We start from the raw sequence: 10,562 nt of genomic DNA, 5'->3' as shown, positions 1-10,562 counted from the left end.
TATGTATGTACCTAAGGGTACTAGGGGAGATATATAGTCATGCTGCCACAAAACAGAATAGGCAGAGGGTGAGAATATTTGTAATTAACCTACAGCTGAGTCTTCTTTATTCACAGAAAAGAGCAGCTATTTGAGGTTTTGGGATTAGAGAGTTTCAGTACAAAGCTCTATTGTATTCTCTCCAATTGATCATAGTGGAATTTCTCGCCGGCTCCGAAAATGGACGTAGCTCAATCATATTGATTGAGTGAACCACTATAAATCTTGTGTCCTTGTGTTTTCTTTTCTTTATTGTTCCATATCAATATTGTTGTTTGTTTACGCTTCCTCGTCTGGGAAGTCATCTGAGATTTCCTAATCCGCTGGCATAAGGTGGTCTGCCAGAAAGTAAGCCAACGCATGTCCTTTAACTGCTTTAGCGGGCACATATATGATGTTGTGTTGGTTTAATAATAACGCCCATTTAGCCATGCGCCTTGTTAGAACTGGTTTAGATAATATGAACTTAACTGGATCGGCTCGCATCACCAAGTGTATTGTGTAAGCTTGCATGTAATGCCTCAACTTTTGAATGGCGAAGACGAGTGCAAGACACATCTTCTCTATTAGCGGATAATTTAGCTCAGGTCCAGTGAGGGTCTGACTTAAGTAGTACAATGCTTTCTCCTTTTTGGCTTCATTTTCTTGGGCAAGAATGGCCCCAAGTGATCTCTCTTGACCCACGATGTAAATGATAAGAGGTTTCCGACGATAGGTGCACCAAACACCGGAGGATTCGCCATGTATTTCTTTATGCTCTCAAAGGCATTGCGATAAGCTTCATCCCATACAAATAGAACATCTTTCTTCATGAGTCGATTGAATGGTTGGCAACGGCCCCCCAGGTTCGATATGAACCATCTGATGAAGGCAAGTCGTCCTTGGAGGCTTTTCAACTCGCGCAAATTTCTTGGCTCTGTCATTTCCTGATGGCTTTAATTTTTTATTGGTCTACCTCGATGCCTCGGTGCTTCACGATGAATCTAAGAAATTTTTCAGAACTAATGATTTATTTTTTAAATGATACTTGCGTAATCTGTCAAACACTCTTCGTAGATCTTGCAAGTGGTCACTTCTTTTCTTTGTTTTGATAACTAAATCAACATAACACTCTACATACTTGTGCAGCATGTCACCGAAAATTTTCTGCATAGCACGTTGGTACGTTGCACCGGCATTATTTATGTAATTTATTGATAATCAAGCGCGAGGTTACAATCTTTGTGAACTCCTCTGATTCTATCTCCGTATGTAACTTGGCTCAAGGGTGACATGCACTTGATCTTGAGAATTTGAGTTTGGATTTGGATTTGATGAAGAACGAGCGATTTGGTAGCTTGATGATTCTTCGTGGACTTGAGTTTAGATTTGGATTTGATGAAGAACGAGCGATTTGGTAGCTTGATGATTCTTTGTGGACTTGGGAGACTTCGGGATTTCTCGAGAGTGATCTTGCTCAAGTGATTTTCTCTCTTCTTCTCAAGTCTCTTTCTCTTCATGTTGGAAGGGATATTTATAGTGTCAAGGCTTCTATTTTATAGAATATTTTAATGACACTAAAATAATAATTTTTCTTTAATTGTATAATTGAATCAACATGTATTTTTTGATTAATTTAAAATTAGTTATTCTCATAACTAAATTAAGCAGAAAATAATTGATTTAATTATAACCGTTAAAAAAATTATTAATTTAATCAAATGTCCGATTACCATTTCGAATCGTCAATAACATTCAATTTCCGATTTAAGTCGCAATCACGTAGCTTCGATTACGATCATCCATTTATGTGCCGACACGAGTTTTATTCGGATCCGCACTAACTTTGTTGGTTTTTGAGCCACGTGTGCAATTTTGTCGGGTTCTTGGTTGATTTAATCATTTAATGAATATGATTTACTTCATTAAATTTCATATGTCTACAGCGGTATTATGTTACTTTTGTTGATGACTTCTCTAGAAGAGTATGGGTGTACACCATGAAGCATAAAGATGAAGTCTTAGATATATTTGTGAAATGGAAAAAGATGATTGAGACTTAGACCGGTCGGAAAATTAAGAGGCTCAGGTCAAATAATGGTGGTGAGTACAAGTCTGATCCGTTCTTGAAATTGTGTCAAAATGAGGGAATTGTGAGGCACTTCACAATTAGAGGAACACCGTAGCAGAACGCATGAATCAGACTTTGTTAGATAAGGTTCGGTGTATGTTGTCTAAAGCTGGATTAGGCAGAGAGTTTTGGGCAGAGACAGTTACATATGCAGGCCACCTTATTAACAGGTTGCCTACAGCTACAAATGAGAGCAAAACTCCTATCGAGGTATGATATGGAAAACCTGCTATTGATTATCATTACTTACATATTTTTGGATGTCCTACTTATTATCATGTTAGGGAAAGCAATCTTGATCCTAGAGCAAAGAAAGCTATTTTCTTTGGCTTTAGTGATGGTGTGAAAGGAATCAAGTTATGATGTCCAGATACGAGAAAGATTATTGTGAGCAAAGATGTTACATTTGATGAGACTGCCATGATTAATCAGAGTGAGCAGAATAATTCTGAAAATCAGAAGATGAACATAAAGTACTCGAAGTAGGTGGAGCTTGAGAAAAATGTTAATGAAGCTCTAGGTGATTCGGAAAAACATACAATTGATTATTCAACTAATAGAGATACATATATTGAAATAGAGGCTCAAACTCAAGAGTCTATGCAGCAAGATGAACCTATTGCATTGAGAAAAGGAAAGAAGAATGCTTCAAAGCCAACTTGGCTTAATGATATGGTGACTTATGCACTTCCGATGACCGAAGAAGAAATTCCTACTACTTATGAAGAAGCTGTAATACATGCAGATAAGGTGGAGTGGGAAAATGCTATGGGTAAGGAGATGAATTCTCTTCATCAGAACAAGAATTGGGAGTTGGCTCAATTACCACATGGGAAGAGAGCAGTTGGTTGCACGTGGGTTTTTGCTAAAAAGGATGGATCTCGGTACAATGCTAGATTGGTAGCTAAGGGCTATGCACAAAATGAAGGAATATACTACAATGAGGTATTTTCTCCAGTTGTGAAACATTCTTCTATTCGTATTCTTTTAGCCTTAGTTGCACAGTTTGATCTTGAGTTAGTACATCTTGATGTTAAAACTGCATTTTTACAGGGCGAATTGAATGAGGAGATCTATATGAGTTAGCCAGATGGTTTCAAAGTTGCTGGTAAGGAAAAATGGGTTTGTAAATTGCAGAAATCATTGTACGGCCTAAACAGTCTCCTAGGCAGTGGTATAAGAGATTTGATAAGTTTATGTTTGGTCAGAAGTACACTAAGAGTCTTTATGATCCATGTGTTTATTTTCGCAAGCTACAGGATGAGACTTTCATTTATTTACTCTTATATGTTGATAATATGTTGATTGTGCTTGAGAGCAAGGTGGAGATAGATAAATTGAAGTCACAGTTGAGTGGTGAATTTGAGATGAAAGATTTAGGAGAAGTAAAGAAGATTTTGGGCATGGCAATTGAACGAGACAGATCTAAAGGCAAGATATGTTTGTCACAGAAACAGTGTTTGAAGAAGGTACTACATCAGTTTAGCATGGTTGATAAAACTAAACATGTAAGTACACCTTTTGTTTCTCATTTCAAGCTTAATTCTTATATGTCTCCTAGCACTGATAATGATAAAAAATATATGGCTAAAGTTATGTATGCTAGTGTTGTTGGTAGCTTGATGTATTCTCTGGTGTGTAATAGATTAGATATTTCACAAGCCTTAAGTGTGGTGTGTAGATTTATGCATAATCTAGGTAACGTCTATTGGGAAGCAGGAAAATGGATTCTACGATATATTCTTGGTACTGTAGATGTTGGAATAGTGTTTCAGCAGGATATGATGAATCAGTGTGTTATTGGATATGTAGACTCTGATTACGCAGGTGATTTGGATAAGTGCAGATCAACTACAGCTTATGTATTTACTCTTGCTAGTGGATCAGTGAGTTGGAAGTCGAATTTACAACATACTATTGCTTTTTCGACTACAGAAGCTGAGTATATGGTTGTAACAGAGGGTGCAAAATAAGCTCTTTGGCTTCGTGGTTTGCTTAAGGACTTAGGTGTAGTTCAAGACTATGTGAATGTTTATTGTGATAGTCAAAGTGCTATTCATTTAGCAGAGAACCAAGTCACTCATAATCGTACTAAACATATTCATGTCAGATTTCACAAATTTCGCCAATTGGTGGAGGATGGTAACATAGAACTCCAGAAAGTGGAAACTGAAGACAACCCTGCTGATATGTTGACAAAATCACTTTCGTTGAGTAAGTTCAAGCATTGCTTGAACTTGATTGGTGTTTGTAGCATTTGATCCCTACGGGGATGTCGGAGCGGCGATTGTATTGAAGTTCTATTATGGAGAATTAGCATCAAGTAAAGTCAAGGTGGAGATTATTGATTATTGGCTTTAATTGAATTGGTCAAAACCCATATTGTTGCAGTCTAACTTGATCACGTGGGTACTACATGCCTAGGTTAATTAGGATGATATATATATGTATATAACCTAAGGGTACTAGGGGAGATATAGAGTCATGCTGCCGCAAAACAGAATAGGCAGAGGGTGAGAATATTTGTAATTAACCCTTTAACTGAGTCTTCTGTAATCAGAGAGAAGAGCAGCTATTTAAGGTTTTGGGATTAGAGAGTTTTAGTACAAAGCTCTATTGTATTCTCTCCAATTGATCATAGTGGAATTTCTCGCCGGCTCCGAAAGTGGACGTAGCTCAATCACATTTATTGAGTGAACCACTATAAATCTTGTGTCCTTGTGTTTTTTTTTCTTTATTGTTCCATATCAATATTGTTGTTTGTTTACGTTTCTACACAACAGTCAACAAATATCTGGGCAACCATACTCGTTTCTAGAACCAAGACAAGTTTGTAAAGCCATCCTTCGTTGCAGGCAGTGGCAGAACCTCTTGGAGGCCAGAGGGGTGCATGGTCCTTCTGGCAAAATTTTTTATTTCCCCTTAATTAGGTGTTAATATCACCATTAATAGTATATTTAGTGTAAATTGCTCCTCCGGCATAATTAATTCATTGTTTCCGCCACTGAAGAAAAATCTGGCCCATTCGAAATCTTTTCTCAGATTCCGCCATTGCTTGCAGGAATAAGAAAACCGTTTAATCCACGAGTCACGGACGCCATATTCTCCCATGATCCATATATCAAAGGGAGTCACAGTAGCTAGAGACAAGCATCCATTAGAAACTGCAAGATGGTCCTCCGTCGTCATCAGAATGCGGCAACAACATTTTCCTGAACTTGTGGTTTTCCTCCTGAGCCAAATCAAGAGGCCAAAATTCCATGTCGTTCATCGAGCCAATGAAGTGGCTCGTATGGTAAATATTTTATGGTTAATTCCGTAAAGGCAGGGTCATTTAGGCATTCTTTTTCCTTGATCAAAGAATAAGGACCATACAGGGCCCTATGTTTAATACATTACTATATAGCAGTAAAACCTATCAAGTTTTTTGAATGTGGAGTCAAGTAAGTTCACGCCAATTCTAAATGAGCAATTGAAGTAAACAATGATCGAAGGCAAAACCATACAAACAACAAGTACACATCAAACGATTAATAAATAACTTATTGTTAAGCTGGAAAGCTCAAATAGGCCAAACCAACCACAAAGTTACAACAACACACAATGGTTGTTTATTTAGCTTAATAATTATTGCCCCAACCAAAAAAAGCAATAAGATGTTCCTTCCCCACATAATGACGTACTAGTTAAACAAAACAACAAGATCAGATCACGAGATGATCGAATCAAACATGACACCATCACAGAACACCAACGGGGTTGTCTTCTCCCCACCACTGATGCACATACACACCACTGCTCCGGAGGCTCTTGAAGATGTCCATGCAGTCTACCGGCATTGGACCTTCGCCGTCTATGTTGCCAGAGCAGTGAAGAAACAGCTCATCGACAAAGCAAATGGCTCCACTCTCAAATAGATCCCTCAGGAACTTTAATTCTACACTGCCTGCATTCATTTTGAGCACCACAAACTCGGCACGTTGTACTGTTTCCTTGAACCAGATAAGAAAATCAAACCCTTCATCTGCAATGTAGGGCTCTGCATCTCCTTCGATGTTAACATTGCTCTTATCCTTGATTCCAGCCAGCCCTGGATGATAAACGAATGTGATTCCTGGCTTTTTGACATAGGACAATAGCACAGAAGTGTTGTGGTCAACAAAATAGACATGGAAAGCTTTGTGTGTAATCGGATACGAAGGCAGGAACCAGTTTGTAACATTTGATTTCAGGTGCTCTGCTGCCCCAATATCGATATAAACCAACCGCTTCTTGGAGGAAACATCAATAACATCAGGCAGATAAACTGCTTCCCCATCATACACTGGCTTTTCCATCACAAGAGGTTCTATTTTCTCAATGACAGGTCTATTGTTTGTGAGGGACTGGCAGTCAGCCGGAAGGCGATACTGCTCAAATAGGCCAGCATTTTCGTAACTCTTCCTGAACACAACCAGTGTGAAATTGCTAATATGATTAACATGCACGACACTGGAACTCTTCAGCAATGAAGATATCGGGGTAGCAGACCTTATGAGGCTATTCGGAGCCAAACCACTGCTACCAACAAGCATAGCCCCAATTCCACCGGGGCTAAGAACACGCTCAATCTCAAGCACAAGCAGAGCAGGGACAGAAACCTTGTCTAGATCCCTACAGAACAAAAAGTCAAACGACTTGTCCTCATAGTCAATCTCATACACAAACTGCTTCCGCTTGAGAGAGAAGAATCGGTGTTCATAAATACCTCTCGCATTGGGGAACCCCAAATCCTGCAACGCCATCACTGCTGAGGCCGATCCCTCACCGACACAGAGAGCCTTATCACCATTCAAAAGCTGCTTGCTCATTAGCTCTCTGACCACAGTGACAGTCAAGTTCACATCTTGCTTGCACTGCTCCGAATCGAAGCTACCCCAAATGGGATTCAGAAACCGGGTCTGGAAGATGAACTTTCCCGGGTCCAGGTTCACATTGTCACTCCCTAATTCAGAGGCGCAGTCAATAGTGCTCACGAAGTTGAACATTCTCATGTAAGACCCGGACAAAATGTGAACCAAGGGAATCACAGACATAGCCGCGGCGATAAAGAACGTGCGGAAGAAAACGCGCTGGGCAAGCGATCCATGAAGGATCTGGAGCTTCAAGAGCTTCATTTGAGCTCTGACTTTCGGCCAAAACCGAACTGATTTGGTGTTGGAGTTATCTCTTGAACAGAGATGAGAGATGGAAGTCTAAGATATCGTTGGAATTGAAATAAAAATTTCAAAGATAGGAGGAAAAAGCCAAGGGGGAGAAAGAGGGTAAAGATTAGCGAGTGCAAAACCTGGAGGAGGTGTGATTCCCACCCACGAGGAGTCCCATTGATTTGTTAATTACTAACCAAACTCTTTTTGAGACCTTTGCAGGCTTCGTATCGTACCACACTCCCTGATCCATTGCTTGAAGCTTCAATCTACATTCTCTGAGAAATTGGATCCTCTACATCAAACTGGGTATGAAAATTGAGCACCAAGATGGGATTTTTTTGGGAAACTGAGATTTGGCAATTGGGAGATAATGGAGGAGCAGGGTTTCGTAGAAGCCTCGAGTGAAGTGAAGGATTGAGAAGAAGCAGATCTGGGGTGTTTTAATAATATTGGGGTGTTTTAATAATATAGTGAAGCTGCTAGTTGTAGTGGGTCTAGTTGGGAGTGAACGATAAGGGAACCGACGGTGGAAAGGTGCACGTGGCGGGAGGAGGAAGCTTCGGAAGTCTAGTTTAATTTGTTGAACTGTAAATAAGTGAAAAAGTACTAATAATGGGGCGGAGAAAGCGAAGGACTCGCCCGCCAACTGGAGCGAACGTCGGAAGTAAGGGTGTCAATTGGGCTGAAAAATCCGAGTTCGATACGGACCTGGTCTGTTAAAAATTAATTAAACATGGTTCGAGTCTATTAGCGACCCGGTTTAAATCCGTTATTTTAATGGATTGAACTGAGTTTAGATATTTTAACACATGGGCCCAGTCCGATTCAAACTCGTTTAGGGCCCAACACGACCAGAACAAGATAAATTCATGAGTCGGCTCGTTAATTATATAATTTTATATTATTTATATTAATATTTAAACAATTATAATAATTATTATTAAATATTAGACTATTTAAATATAAACCTCTTGATTATTTCATTATTTTAATTACATTAAATCACAAATATCATCAAAATAGTGATAAAAAGTCATAGTTTTGATATATATAACGTTTTAGAAATAAGATTATCAAATGTGTTTTATTATTTTATTTATTTTATTATTATAAAAAATTATATACAATACATATTCTAATTACACAAAAAAATTTTAATGTTAATTGTGTCTTATAATGCTAATGGGCCGAGTCGGGCCGTCCCAACACGGGTCTGAGCCCGGCCGACATGATTTTGGGTTGTGGGCTGGGCCGTGTTTTATATTTAAGCAAATGGATCGGCACGAGCACGGTTTTGGCCCCACTTAAAAGGGGCCAGGCAAGCTCGGCCCGACCCGACCCGTTTGCCACCTTTCGTGGGAAGGGAGATTTACAGCCGTTGGTTTAGATTGGGTCATGGGACTCATGACTACAATGATCTATTGGAAATGTGTCGTTAGTGACTAGAGAAATTTTTCTGTGCGTCGTGCGTACCAGCTGGCAATATGCGCATCCAATCAAAATTTGACACCTGCCCCCTCTTTCCACATCAGCATCGATAAAGGAGAGACGGAATGTATGGATGGGGTGTCGGGGCGGAGAATGAGAGTGCAATCAATTTCATGGACGAACAGTCGAACCTTAGTCTTGTTGGGATAATTATCAGCGGCGAGAGGGAAGAAGTCGTAGGAGAAGTTCAAGGAGGGAACGAGGGACCAAAGGGGTCACCATTTGCGGGAGATTAGAGAGGTGGCGACGACCTCGATGGTGGGGAGGAAGAAGAGGTTGTGGAGAAGGATCTCGTTGGGGAGGTCGTCGAGGCTCTGGTGAAGGCCATGGAGGCGTTTTGCGTGGAGGAGGAGTTGACTGCAAGTTTCTCTTGCCATGGCTTTGGAGAGATATAGAGTTTCTTGGGTCAAGTTATTCTTTCCTGATAAGAACATAAGAACCAACCTTGGAGCTGGGCAAGATCGAGATGCATTTTTGGGTTGCTTACCCATGTTCTCTTGAGTTTTTCTCCATCGATGCTGACGTAGAAAGAGGGGGCAGGTGTCGAATTTTAATTGGATGTGCATTATGCTAGCTGATATGCACGCTGCACATAAGAATTTCTCTAGTGACTAAATCGGATATGTGGTCGCATAAGTAGGGGATTGGAGCTTGATAGAGAGAAATGACATCTCTAATTTGCCATATGTAACAGCTCAGTTATGGGAATTGAGTTGTCCGCTCGGACCGTAAAATTTTTATTTTTGAGATTCCAACCTAAAACACAGACGCGTCTTATGGCCAGTTGAATGTGCACATAAAAGCACATCTTCTATTTTTTCTTGAGTGATGTGGGATCTATCACTAACTTGTTTACTAGTTTCCTAATCAGGCGCTATAATTCCATCTTATTAAAGGAGTCGACGTTGGCGTCGCACATTTCCAGCATGGGTTAGACACTGATAGCATATGTAATAATAGTCTACGAGGCATTGTCTGCTTTTTGGGTTTTTGGCCTCACTGGCGAACACTGATAGCATATGTGCTCAATATGCGGAGCTTCTTCCCCCCACCTAGTGGAGGTTCACTTTTCTTTTGTTAACAGATCGTGTACCACAGGCGCTAACCGAACTCTTTCACCAAAACTTTCAACCAACTGAACACCCAAAATGATTGCATTGCCATCACCAAGATAGTCATCGGTCTTCATTCATTTCGATGAAGGTGGTCTCTCAGAAACATAGATACTGATGCACCGGCATAGCCAAAGCCATCTATGTTCTTCTCGTCCTCCGTTCATTGATTGTCTCACCATGTTAGTAGGATTTTAGGTTTTTGATAATTAGATTACGGGGTTTTGGGAGACCCAGAAGAAAAGGTAAGAAATAGAATTGAATGGTACTGGATATGAAATTGTTCTTCTTTCTTTGATTCCGATTTGTTCTAATTATATCCAACTCTAGCTTTCTCTTTAACTCCAATCAGGAAGCCCCATAGTCTTCTCCTTCTCCTTCTTATACTTCGATTATATATACATATTGACTCATTGTTGAGAGCAAGAACAATCAGAGAAAGCATTTACCTATCCTCTCCTAGTCTTCTTCGTTTCTCTCCTCTCTGTTCCTGGATAAAAAAAATTATGCAATAATATGACTTTAACGGAGAAATGTTTGTCAAACTTAAATAGATTAATACATAGTTGTGGTTGTGCCACGTAGGTTCAGTTGAACCTTGGGAAGAATTTTCGGCTTGTTAAT

The 10,562-nt window shown here is 39.8% G+C and overlaps 1 protein-coding gene across 1 annotated transcript; it reads right to left on the bottom strand.

Annotated features, from left to right (window-relative positions):
- Positions 1-5,756: 5,756 nt before the first annotated feature.
- On the bottom strand, positions 5,757-7,769 carry LOC126799024 (uncharacterized). Its single transcript, XM_050526133.1, has 2 exons — positions 7,476-7,769; positions 5,757-7,357 (listed from the first exon to the last, which is right to left on the bottom strand). Exons 1-2 carry the CDS (start codon positions 7,586-7,588, stop codon positions 5,890-5,892), a joined length of 1,581 nt encoding a protein of 526 aa, XP_050382090.1. The 5' UTR covers positions 7,589-7,769; the 3' UTR covers positions 5,757-5,889.
- Positions 7,770-10,562: the final 2,793 nt, after the last annotated feature.

Source organism: Argentina anserina, chromosome 6, assembly GCF_933775445.1.
Source record: "Argentina anserina chromosome 6, drPotAnse1.1, whole genome shotgun sequence".
NCBI lineage: Eukaryota > Viridiplantae > Streptophyta > Magnoliopsida > Rosales > Rosaceae > Argentina > Argentina anserina.
Note: the sequence above shows the minus strand (reverse complement) of the source record. Positions and strands in the feature narration are given on the sequence as shown.

Coding starts and splice junctions, on each gene's coding strand:
- LOC126799024 (XM_050526133.1), bottom strand. CDS start 7,588: ATGGATCAGGGAGTGTGGTACGATACGAAGCCTGCAAAGGTCTCAAAA. Junction 7,358..7,475: donor GGGAATCACACCTCCTCCAG/GTTTTGCACTCG, acceptor TCTCTGTTCAAG/AGATAACTCCAACACCAAAT.